The following is a 13,842-nucleotide window of genomic DNA, read 5'->3' on the forward strand; positions in this document are numbered from 1 at the left end:
TACTCATTTGTTACGTACTTAACTTCTTCGTCCTTTTCTATCCTCTGCCCTCAACCCCTTAGTGGTTTTGCGACTGAACGTCGTTTTACCACTGTGTATGTGTGTTCGTCATTTCTACATCCTTTTTGCAAAACTATGCGTCAGCCAGTTCTACGCATTCTGAGATAGTCATTTAACTGATTCGTGGGGTGGTTTCAATTGAAATCCTGCTAATACTACTAAAGATATCTTGTAATATATTAATACACTCACACTGTGTGTGTGTGTGTGTATATATATATATATAGAGAGAGAGAGAGAGAGAATTAACATATATATATATATATATATATATAATACGCAGACACGTACAGGCATAGAGTAAACTATTTTCCCATTGCTCTCTCATTTACGTAGGAATGTAGTTTATTTGCATGGGTATTTCTCGACTATTATACTCAAACACGATTGTATAGCAGTTTTGGCTGTAGGTCATTTGTGTCATCTTAGAGGTCGTAGCTTAAAATACTTTTTACTGTCGTCCTCCTTTGAAAACTATAAATAATTTCGGCTTCATTGTTATGTTAATTTAATTAATTAGGATAGCATATTCCTTGGTTTTAATTACATTAGTATAGATTTATAATTAAATACTGTCCTTTCCCACAAGAAATATTGGTAGTCTGATATATTTGGAAGTGGAATGTGGCATAGGCTACAAGTATAATTTCTTTGTAGGTTGATAGAGCAATTAAAATGATTAGTTGGGTTAAATCTGTTAGTGTGATTGCATCAGATACTTTTGAAGGTTTCATGAACAGTGTATTACATTTTCTGTCTGTCGTTTGTTGAGTTTTAAAAATAAAATGTATTAAAATTAATTTTTGACATTTCATTTTCAGTAACATACTGTTCCATTGATGACTAAGGGATCATTTATTAGTACTTGAATGAAATATGCGTGCAATTTTTAAAATAACTGTATTTGTTGCTTAAACTGATTTTAAAAAATGCTTTTAAGACTTCTTTTTAGTTGAAAGTATATTTTAAATCGTCTATGATATAATTTGGTGGTAGGTAGTGTATTCAGAATTCAGAATATTCAATACATTTTTTTTCTCATTATTAATGGCTGCATTCATAAAAATCAGCTGATTCTTGATAAGCTATTGAAAGTTGCTGTAATACATTATTTTCCCCTGTAGACAATGAATTTACAATTAAAACGTTATCACATGATTAAATTATTTGAAATATTTTATTTACTCATTTCCAAATATAAGTTTTTCTTCATCCTGTTTTGGAGAATGTCGTTTTTGTTAATTATCTAAAAGGCAAACAAGTATAATTTAGATCGTTTAAATTAAATGGTATAATTTGAATGTGGATATTAGTCAGTCAAGATATTTTAAAACAAATCATCTATAATAATTAAAGCTTTCATTTTAACATGTAAAAATATTATACTGGAATTTGATAACTATTAAATATTGATACACAGTTGATGTTATTTTAAATCCCTTTATTTATATTGTCAGATTTGATTAGTTTATTTTCCTAAATGTAGAGCTCTGGATATTTCACTATATTTTGTGATTCAAGAAAATTTTATTGCAGTTCTAAAGAAACTGATTCATTTGAGAGCAAACATATGCAAGTATTAAGAGGGTTTAAGGTACAAGAAGACCATGTGCAAAAGTACAGCTTGAGGTTAATGTGCTGAGTGTCAATGCAAAGTTATATCTAATTATATAACTATATTTGAATAAATATTTGTCAGTGAGTGACTTACAAAATTTGTTTTGTACTATAGATTTTAACTTAGTGTATAAAAACTTCACAACAGACTGTACTTTGTTGAAGATATCTACTTTGCTGGAAAGGTCATTGAAAAGGATTTAGTTTGTTAGGTGAACAGATAAGGTATTGTTTGTTGTGTTTAACTATTTATTGAATGTTACAGAGGTTGTGGTACTGATTGCAAGATACAAGCAGAATATTGTTAATTACTAAACATTCAGTGAACTGTTTGGCGTGTGGGGTGGGCGACTGGAAGAAATAAGTGAAGTCAAGTATTTAAGATATTTATGATGTTTACTGCTTAGCTGAATATATATTAATCTATTTTATAAGCAATACTCATTTTGTTTAATAATTGAAAAAGTGTTACATTTTTGTTGTGATACAAATGTTAACTTTTACGAATGATATAGAGTTTACTTCTTCATTTATAATATCACTTAAGCTAATTGTAATTAGAATATTATAGTAGCTATTTTAAAACCAAAACTTGCATTTTAAAGTGAAAAATACTTCCAGAACTTAACTAGTTTTTAGTAAATGTAAATTCAGTATTTGAGTTATAAACGTTCTAATTAACCCAGTGGTTTTTAGCATACTTTATTTAATCTTGAGATATTCGCTGTTTAAATTTTTTATGCTTTTTTCACTCCATTAGTATATTTTATTATCTAATTTCTTTTTGTTTTCATCATTAGTGTATTAAGGATTAAATCTGTCCCCAAAGCAAATTCTCAAATTATGAATTTGTTGTTTACTACTACTATTTCATAAATGTCCTCAGGGAATTAAATGTGCTGGGAGGGATGGTTTGGTGAAGTTTGCAGATATAACCGTATTTCGTATTTTTCATGTGATGAGTCAAGTTTATTGCAAAAGAATTTTGGCAGCGTTTTAGTTTTTTTTTTTTTTTGTCGTTTATTGCAATTAAAATATTGCAACGATTGCAAAGGAATTAGTGGGTGTAGTTTATTGTATAGTGAGAATTATCTCCCTTGCATTGAGTAACGTGGAACATGAATACTTGTTTATGAAATTAATGAAATATGTTAACTAAGATTTGTTACATATGGGCTAATTAATGTTGTGCTCATATATTTATATATTCTTTCTTTTTGGCAGGGGGACATTGCAAAAAGGAAATTTCTAATTTGTTATGGAAAGCAGCATGGCTAATGTATTATAAATTATTTAAATATTTTAATTTGTCATGTGTAGGTTATATTCTAATATTGTAGATTTTTCGAGAATTTATTTCAACCCAAATGTTCACTTGATTCCTGGTATTATTTTTCAATTGTTGGTTTTCAGTTTTTATATCCTCATAGTCTGCTACTCTAAACGAAATCTGTTCTATAAATTTGTTGACCAGGAATATATGATTTGAGTGTATCTACTTTATAACATCTGTTATAACAGAAATTTACATCTCTTCAATAAAAAAAAAATATTGCATTTTATAATCACAATATTAATCAGCTTTTTAGATTGTTTGGTCTCACTTGTAATTATTCTAGTATGCATAGTTATGTACATATTTTCAACATAAGTTTATAGTTGGTTCTAGGTTCAGTCCCACTTCATGACTCTCTGGGCAAGTATCTTCTACTATAGTTTCAGGCCAATCAAAGCATTGTGAGTGGATTTGGTGGATGGAAATCCTGTGTTTTTGTGTATGTTCTCCACTTGACAACAAAAAAGACTGGTAGAATAATCACCAGGCTTTTAAAGAAAAAGAGTTCTGTGGTTGCCCCAGCATAGCTGCAGTTCTAATGACTGAAACAGATGAAAGAATAATATAAAGAAATAAATGACAGATCAGTTGTTGTTGAAATAACAATCAGTCTCATACTTAAAATGAAACCTTTTCAATTTTCACATATATGTCCTTCAGTTTCATATCTGTTGACCATCAGATGTCTTATTGTACCAGGCCGAATTCAGAGTAGGAATCTTCACTTCTAAATTATGGAAGTAATGTCTTTATCCACCATATTACTGACATATGTTCCCATTGATTAAGAAATAAGGGGATTCTTGTTCGAATCCAGGAATAAGTGGTTGGTGATAAAGAGATATGTATTGTGTATAAATCTTAGATGTTTCATTACTTCTTCAGAGTGTAAGTGATTTAAAAAAGAAAACTGTTGAGAGGACTATGCTGGTTTGGCCAAGTGTCAATCTAATTGTGGAGGGAACCTGTGGAAGGAGTGGATGTGGGATGAAGTGAGAAAGTATCTTCTGTATAGAGGATGAGCAAAACTGGAGATCTGGAAAAATTGATGATGGATTTAGGAACTTTGCTGTTCCAAAGAAACTTCAAAGGAAAAAAAAAAAAAAAAGGCCTTGATAAAATTTTTGTGTGGAATAGTATGAAATTATGTAACTGTCAAGGTTCACTTAAATTTTGATTTAACAGGTGGTATTTATATTGTTACTCATCATCGTTTAACGTCTGCTTTCCATGCTGGCATGGGTTGGACGGTTTGACTGGAGGCTGCACCAGGTTCCAATCCGATCTGGCAAAGTTTCTACAGCTGGATGCCCTTCCTAATGACATGAAATTGTCTGAAATGTCCTCATCTCAATTTTTTTCTTATTTGGTATCAACTCTTGTTTAAAGTTTAATTACAATGTCTTTTTGTATGTACACACACACACTTTCTGTCAATTTAGGCATCGTTTTAATAGAATAAACTATGAAAATAAATCTAGATATATGTAATGTATAAATTCAACTTAAACAAGAAACCTTATTTGTAAATCAGTAGTAACATATGCCAGTGGCTGGCAAACAAAAGCAATATTCCCTTCGTTCAGAAATTGTTTGCTCATAGGAAGTGCTTGATAAATGATAGAATATTAAGGCTAAGATGTAACATAGGCTATTTTATTCCATTGCACATTGTCTTACACAATTTGACAAATTGAATTCAGTGTTAAAAGAAGCTACAAATTGCCATATGTTTTTGTAGTTTATATAAAAATGCCAGTGATTTAATTTTTATTGAAATTTTTACTTATTGATATTAACGCTTGGTTTCGAAGGATAAGGGCTTTACAAACTATTTTGCATTAGATATCATCTTCTGTAAAAAAAAAAAAAAAAAATTCTTACATTTTACTCAATTTATATTCATATATCAGTTAGTTGGAAATTGAGGTTTTCATAAAGATATTTTGTGAACTTGAAATAAATATTGTTACCCTTTTGTAGCTCTTTACTTGTTTATTTCTAGGTACTATTGGGACACCTGATGACTACAGCTGTGAATATAAATCTGATTCAGGTAGGTTGACTAATCTTTACACACACAAGTGAATAAAAGTTATGCGTATGTGTACGTGTGTTTGTAAATATATTTGTATACATATATTTATGTATATGAATGTATTATGTTCATGTGTAATTTGTGTGTATATGTATGTGTGCATATTTGTGTTTGTATATATGTGTATGTGTGAATATGTATGTATACATGTGTGTGTGTACATGTATATACATGTTAAATGTGTATGTATGTATATATATATATATATACACACACACACACAAAGTGTATATATATATATATACACACACACACACACACACATACTCACAAATAGACATGAGCTACATATATTTGATAATTAGTTCTGACGTAACATGAAATTATCAATATTCTGTCTTGTATCTTGTTAACTTAGCATTGTCAAACAGTTGCATTTGTGAATATGCATTTTTTCCCCTCCCCCATTTTGTACAATTTCAACTATCATTCATTGCTAGTTTACATTAACATTGCAATCATCTGTTCATTTGCTTTTCATTAATTGACTAAAATTTCATTGATATTGCCAGAATTGAATTTCCGAATTTTTATTATGAAGAAACAAAAAATATCCAAAGCAAGAATTTTAATTTCATTCCTCCCAGTTGAAGATGGAATTCATTCTTTTTTTTTTTTTTTTTTTTTTTTATCAAATTCATTTTAACAGATTCACTGGAAATATTACTACAATCTGAAATTTCATCACACTTCATGAATATGTTTGCTAAATCTAAAAATATAACTACTTTTCAATGATTTTAAAACTTTTCTTAGAATTACATCAGGATTATTGTAGAGCTTTAGTTAGAATGAAATCCAAAGAAGTTACTTTCACATGTTTAAGGATGAATATGAATTTTAAATATGGTTATATCTAATTCATACTTTACTAGTTATCCCAGATTGATCAAATGCATGCAATTATTCCTATACTAAAACGTTTCACTTTAAAAAAATATTTTTACCAAGTTTGTTTGCTCTTGCATTTTCCATCAAAATTCACATCTGATTTATAGAATTTCTTCCAATTAAGCATTATTAATATTGGGCTTGTTTTTTTAAATATAGACACTTTGACAAATTATGAGTACCATCATTTAGCAAGAAAACATTTCAGTTTATTGGTTTTTCTACATTAAAAGGAATTTCATTTGTCAGGGAAATAAAAATTAATATAACTGGTTTGTGACTGATACTTAAAATTGTAACAACTGTTATCCAAGCATTCTGGAATGTGTGTGTGTGTATGTATATACCTATAGATTTTGTTGCTTAACAATTTTTGAACATTGGTTAAAAAATTATACCATTACACATGAAATTTGCAGTTATGTCTGCTTAAAAGGAGATTTACCAAGAAAATTTTTAAGATATGAGATTCTGGTTTTTGAAGTAAAATAGGGAATTTCAGTAAACATGCCCACTGATTATTTTTAAATGTGTGTGTGTGTGTGTGTGTATATATATATATATATATATATATATAATATTACATTTATTCAATGTGTTTGTAATGGATGAACATTTATATTTTACATGCGATTGTGTGCAGATTTGGTTAAATTATGAGGTTTTGATGGCTGAAAACAATTTTTTAAAAAATTTTAGAAATAATGATAATGGTTATCTGATTTGTAACATTTTTTTTCCTGATAATTTTTCAGTTTTCTGAAGGAATGAATAACTTACTGTTGTAAGTTAATGTTACAGAGAGTAACAGTAATTGTATGGTCAATATAGGATATTGGGTGTGTCATTTATTGGTGGTTTATAAATGTTATATGTGGTTGTATAGTTGAGTTCCATTGTGCAGCACCTTGGGCAGGTGTCCATTATATATTTGTGCTTGTGTGTGCCATTGTTTTGACATCATGTGATGGTTGCAAGTGAGAGTGTCACCATCATATATGTGATGTTTTCAGACTTCCATGAAAAACACGTCTAGCCATGCTTCAGAGAATTGTCTGTCCCATGAAAGGAAGGAAAATTGATGTTGAAATGATATGTATTTAGTATTTGTATGTATGCATCAAGCATTTTACAACTAGTCTATTTTTGCACTAATTGTTCAGTTGGTGTCTTTGCTGGACAAGTTGCTCAGGAATAATGAGAGTAGTGGATTTGCAGAATGATATCTAAAGTCAATTCTAATGAAATATTTAAAATGAGTTCACCTCTTTTTGATTCATCAAGATGAAGTATGAGCATTAATATACATTTTTTGGTAATTCTGGTAATGAAATGGAAGTTTGGTGTGAATAAATCTTAGAACTTTTTTGTATCATTTAAAAACAAAAAGTGAAAGCCTAGTGAGAATCCTTTCCCTCTTCTTTACTGCCATATACAGAAACATTAATAAGGAACTGTTCAGTTCCCACTTAGTTCTCATTTTTTTTTTGTGCTTTCATATTAGTTTGTATGTTAACATTAAAACACTGCTAATTATGACTAAAAGGAAATGTAAAATATAAAATTTAATGCAAATTTTCTTAGAACACAAGAATTACAGAAGCAATCAAAAAATAAACTATTACACTTGAAGTAGTATTATAGTTAAAAACTTTTTACCCAATAAAAGATAAAAATGATAGGGAATTTCAAAATTAATGGATTGAATACCAAATAAAACTATTGAAGTACTTTGTTGCAATTGCAAACCATACTACTTTTAGCGGACACCATGACTACATAGTAAATGCTGCATGAAGCAAGAACTACTTGAAGAATGACTTAGCAACACTTATCTTTCCTTTGTTTCTATAGAAATTGTCTGAATGGATAACATTGTGGTTTAGTTAAGTAAATATTGATTATCTCACCAACCACTTGTAAATATAATATCCTGTAAATATAACATCCTGGATACACATTTTTTTTATTCATAGTCATTATTCAAACCATAAATATGGAATCTAGAGGTGCAAATTATTTGGTTTGTAGAAGATTGTTCATGGGTGGTAATTTAATGGTTTGCAAATGAAAATTAGCTAAAAATCTTGATAACCATTCCCATCACATTACAAAATGACCCTGTCCTTGTTATAGGAATATGGTAAGTATTTCATCATTATCAAGTTAACATTTTTCTATTCTGGCACAGGTTTGCTGAACAGATTTTTTTTTTTCTACATCTGTCATTTCATCTTGTAAACTTAACTTTCTAATCTCTGAATATGATTGCTTTGAGTTTTCCTTCGCTAATTTTATCTAATTCATAGCAATTTTTATTTAGCATGTCATCTATTTTCATTACATGTGCATACAACATGATTATTTCTTGCATGTACCAACTAATTATATCAATACTTCACTAATACCCACCCCATATGTCATATTTCCTTGCCATTACATAACATTTACTTTTCACCCTTATTCTATCATTGGATCACCTCAGCATGATTAAGTGCCCTATGTTATTAAGCATTGCTACTAAGTAAATCACAATAGCAATCAATTTATTTTACAAGTAACTCATGCTGTTAGTCACATTGAGGAATTTGGATTATGCAAAGTGTTGACTTTATCAACATCAAATTGCAGTATGGGTTTTGTTTCCCATTAACTATACAGCATATTTTGTTTCTCATAGTATCATTCTACGTAGTGAGTTACTAACTACATCAACTTTTTTTTTTAAGTATCTTTATTACTGGTTAGTATAGTGTATCATCTGGGACATATCTATCTTGGATGCTGTTGAACATCATTTGTATAGTTACAAATATTCTCTGTTTAACTTTTATTATACGTTTTCATGTCCCTTCTACTTGATTTATTGATTTATTACACATATTCCCTGGCTAATTGCTAATGGAAGAAACCTAAAGAATGACCAACTGTTCAAACTGTCAACTTGTTCTGTTTCCATTCTTGGTGGACTTGGATATTTAAGTCTTCCATTGTTTTGAAACTTGCTTAGCTATTTGTCATCAAATCATTCTGAAGGGAATGTATCAGTGTTGAAGTATAAAAAGATTGATTGAATTTGGTCATTATATAAAATGAAAAAGGGCAATCCAATGGTAGATTAGAATAAAACTATATTTCTGATGAGCTGATTGCAGTATTTTACTTTAAGGATATGGACAATATGTAAAATGGCAACATTGTTATTACAATGAATTTCAGTTGGTAAACAGTCTTTTGAATTATATTAATTATTGAAGCAACTGAGTATTAAAGAAATAAAATTTTTGCAAAACTTAATTTTGTCATTCATGTTTAGTTTTATTATAAATTTTATCTGTAAAAAAAATAAATAAAAAATAAAAAAAGAGTGCCTTATCAAAAAGGTTCTCTGAAGTTTTTTTCCCCGCAATTAGAATTCATTTTCTATATATAATGTAACCGGAATCATTGACCATTGAAAGTATGTATGCGCTTTCTTCAGAATAAAATTTTGTTTGTATTGCACTGTCATTTCCCCCCCATTTTCAATGTAACTTTTCATTTAGTTATCTCTTCATTTTAGTATAAATAGTATTTAAAGCATAAATGTGCAGGATGTGGAACCTGGCCCTCTAAACAGTTTTTTTTTTAACTGCCAGCATCTTCAACAAGCTTATTAAAATTGACAATTTCATATTTAATCTTTTCATCAACTAAAACAATCAAGCTGCATGGGTTTTCCTAACCTGTCTGTGTGAACATTTTTTTCTAAATATACAGATGCTTTCTTTTTGGCTTGAACTCAGATCTTTAATTTCTAATGTAGGAGACCTCAGTGTTCTTATCTACAGAAATATACATTTGAGTTCATAAGCTCTGAATTCTCTCATTCTATCTGAGAATATGTAGCAAAATATGCTGCTTTATCAAAATTCAATCACTTCAAAGTTAATTTAGGTCTGCAAACTTACGGCTCAAGCAAAATAATTTTGAAGCCACTTTTTTTTTCCTATATTTAAATCATTTAGCATACATATAACTATGCAGGCAGGGATTAATCAATGTTTTATAACACAGTTTCTGTGTCCTGCTTCATTATGTATGTGAGGGATAATTTTTCTACATTTGGATCTTTCATTTATGACATTTTAGTCAACCTCTACTGCAAGCTTATATTTCTGTTTGCCTATCATTCATTATCTACTCAAATAGTGTCTCCATTGCAGCATCAATCATTCTTTGTTCAACCATTTTCTCATCTTGCATTCAACCTTCCTTAGAAGTTGACCTTGCTCATCAAACAATCAATATTCGACATCTTCCTTTTCAGTTACTCCAGATGGTTTTCGTTCACTATCCATATTTCATTGCCATTATGTGTTTTCACATGATTCATAAAGATTAGTTTTTTGTGCAGAGGGAAATATTTTGTTGTCAGCTGATAGCATTCCCCTAAATGTCTTCTTCCAAACATAGTAACTTTGCTATCATTAGCTATGATCATAGTTTATGTACATCTACATTAAAGTACTAGTTAGAAGGGACAGTGATGTGGATGTTACCTTGTACACTGTTCAGTTTTTAGTTGCATAGCAGATAATTAATAGTTTGTTGGCTGAATTAGTCAATCTTAATTCTGATTAAATCCTATAAACAACTGTCATTTCTAATTGCATCCCTGTTTACTTTAGAAATCTGTTTCAACAGATACCCTGCTATTATGCTAGTGATTTTTATTTTATAATGCAATTGTGTTTCCAATATGCCAATCACTGGTTTGCTACACTTGTGATGGTAGCAGCAGCTCAAAAGAACAAAAAACAACTCAGAGGATTTTTATTCAAGAGCACTATTGCAATTTTCTTGCCAAAATATAATGGTGAAAGATCCACATAAAGCACTTCTTCAAAATGAGTAACAAAATCAATAGTTGATATGCAGTTATACGGTAGATGCTTACCCAAAATGCTGCACATTCGGATTAAATCTGGAATCACTTGGATGCAAAGCAACAACTTAACAGCATTGCCTGCTTGGATAAAATTTATTGCTGGATTGATATATTTTTTGACAAGATGAAACCATCTAAATTTCAATCTTATTGGATTAGAATTTTCTCTGCTAGTGTTTTTTCTTTGTTCATTTCTGTATATTTTACACTTACAAAAAAAAAAAAAAAAAAAAAAAAAAACCCAGAAAAGTTTTGCATGATTAGTTTTCACATCTTGTGTACATTTCTAATGTTGCCCTAATTACTGAATCTGAGATGAATATTTATGTATTGTTGACTTAAATAGTTAATTCATTCCTTCTCATGTATATGTCCAGGAATTGTATATTTAAATATCTCACATAAAATCTCTTGAATCCGTTCTTCAATGGAACATTGATTTCATCTGAAAGCACACTGACATATTCCTCTGTTCTTCCATCGAATTTCATTATTATAACTATTTATTTTTAGAATCTTTATAATTTAATTTACAGTTAGTTGGAAATAGTATTTTTATTGAGGTTTTTGCTATGAGCAACTAATATTTTGAAACCTCAATGCTATAGATATTCCAGTACCATTCATAAATTAAAATTTTGAATGGTTGTTCTTTTGCTGTAACATAGACTAGCAACTGGTACTTTATGATGCCTGGATCATAAATCACTTATATCATGCAAGTGATTGACCTTTTAGCATCTAGGTTGCACTATCAAATATAATTAATTTGCATTGTTTTGAATTAATTATGCATTATCTTGTAGCTTCAGAATTTTCATGATGTGATTATCTTACCTTACATTGTAGGGTAGGTGTGACTGGCTAGTTTGAACATAGAACAGGTAGAATATTTAGGCCAGATATGGCCAGTTTAAATGCTAAAGTGTTAAGAAATGTTTTTGTCTCCACTTCAGTTGACCTTTTTTCTTTAAAGATAACAGATTTGTGTAATGCTTTTTTTTTATATACAAACCGCATGCAGACGAGATTTAGCATACTAATTTTAAGTGTATTTTCCTTTTTAGAGGAATAGCATGCTTCATATGAAATTATGCAATGAAACATTATGGTAGTAGAAATAAGTGAATCTATATAAACCACTCTACATGTTAAAGCAAGAGGATTTTCATATCTTTTAAACCCTTATAGTTCATACAGTGGTATTTTTGTGTGTGTGTGGTTAAAAAGTTTGCTTGGCAACCATTACATGTAGGTTTTCAGTTCAGTCCTATTGTGCAGCGTTTTTGGCAAGTGTCATCTGCTACATTTGTTGACCACCCATGCTTTGTGAGTGAATTTTGTTGATGAAAACTGTAGGAAACTTGTAATGTGTGTGTGAATGTTTATGAAAATTAACATTTGACTTGACTTATTGCTGCCAGTGATATGTTTTCATTCCTTTCAAAGATGTGTGGAATAAAAAAAAAAATTCCTTACTTGAAAATCAGGTAAAGTTTGGCAACAGGAAAAGCATCCAGCCATAAAATCTTGCCTCTTCTTCCTGTCCAACCCACTCTAATATGGGAAAATAGATGCCAGAGAATGTTTGTGTATATCTTTTACTTTTGCATTTGCAAGTTATTGAATTTGGTAGGGTGGAGTAACAAAAATATTTTAGGTTCTTCTGCAATTTTATGAATAACAAAATATTGACTGAGACTACACTCTCTGAGTGGTTGGTGTTAGGAAGGGCATCCAGCTGTAGAAACTCTGCCAAATTAGATTGGAGCCTGGTGTAGCCATCCGGTTGCACCAGTCCTCAGTCAAATCGTCCAACCCATGCTAACATGGAAAGCGGACGTTAAACGATGATGATGATGAGGAGACATATTAAAAGTAGTATAATTTATTACACAATTAAATTTGACTAAGTTTGTAAACTGTCAGGTGAAATTTAATGGCTTGGTCAAAAAGAAACATGTATTGTTATTGGTCAAGAGAGTTCCAGCTGTTATCACCTTGTCTTTATATGTCAAGGACTCCATTCCCCAGGTGTAGGCTCTCTTGATATGTTTGCAAAATTGTGATATACAACATGAATAAAACTAATTTTAAAAGACCTGAATAGGCAAGTGTACTACACTTAGTCTGCAAACCTTTTTTTCTCTTATTTTGCAAAATTTGACTCTTGTTTGAAAGTAACCTTTGGGTGTAATGTTGGAAAGAAGTCCCCATATTTTGGTTAGCTATTATTAGATTGAAAATAATTCTGTTAAAATGAACAGTAGTTGCAACAAACATTTTTGTAAGCATTTTAACTAAGATTTGTGTCTTGTTGGTTTGAAGAAGTAATCCTCAACTAGCATGTTCAATTGAATAACTTTTCTCAGTTTTATTCATTTAACATGAAGATGTTAGAATTAAAAATTGTGTTAAGACCTATCATGAAACTGATTCTGAACAAATATGAACTAAATCAGTCTATTTACTAATTGCTTCACTGAAGATTCCAATAAATAATTGAAAGATGGTTTAGCTATGATCAAATTAGATTGAATTGGCAGTTATTAATGTTAGATAGAATGCTCTGGCTTCAAATACCACTGAGGTCAATTTTCATGTTTTTGAGGATTGGATTGACAGAATTGTTACTCAAATGAGATTCTTTTTGGTTGCAATGTGTGTTTTGACTCTGTATTTTGATTTCAAATCCAACTCCTCACTGGAAAAATGGTGATAGCTCTTTCAGGACTTGTGACCATAATATTGTGTCAGCAATTTGAAAACCAGAACTGCTTAAACCATCTGTGGTCATGTTGCCAAAGCGACAAATACCACCATAAACTGCTTGTTTGTTAATAGTTACAAGTTAGATAAACACTTATATATCAACAAATTGTTTACTTTGCTAGTATACAACTAGTATTC

General features: G+C 30.0%; 1 protein-coding gene across 1 annotated transcript in view; it reads left to right on the forward strand.

The window, feature by feature from the left end:
• Positions 1-13,842, forward strand: part of LOC106868340 (RNA-binding protein Pasilla) — a 41,066-nt gene that overhangs the window by 5,234 nt on the left and 21,990 nt on the right. The window contains exon 2 of the mRNA XM_052973476.1: positions 5,019-5,069. Coding sequence (XP_052829436.1) covers positions 5,019-5,069 — 51 coding nt within the window. The remainder of the gene's footprint in view (positions 1-5,018; positions 5,070-13,842) is intronic.

Source organism: Octopus bimaculoides, chromosome 16 (assembly GCF_001194135.2).
Source record: "Octopus bimaculoides isolate UCB-OBI-ISO-001 chromosome 16, ASM119413v2, whole genome shotgun sequence".
Taxonomy (NCBI): domain Eukaryota; kingdom Metazoa; phylum Mollusca; class Cephalopoda; order Octopoda; family Octopodidae; genus Octopus; species Octopus bimaculoides.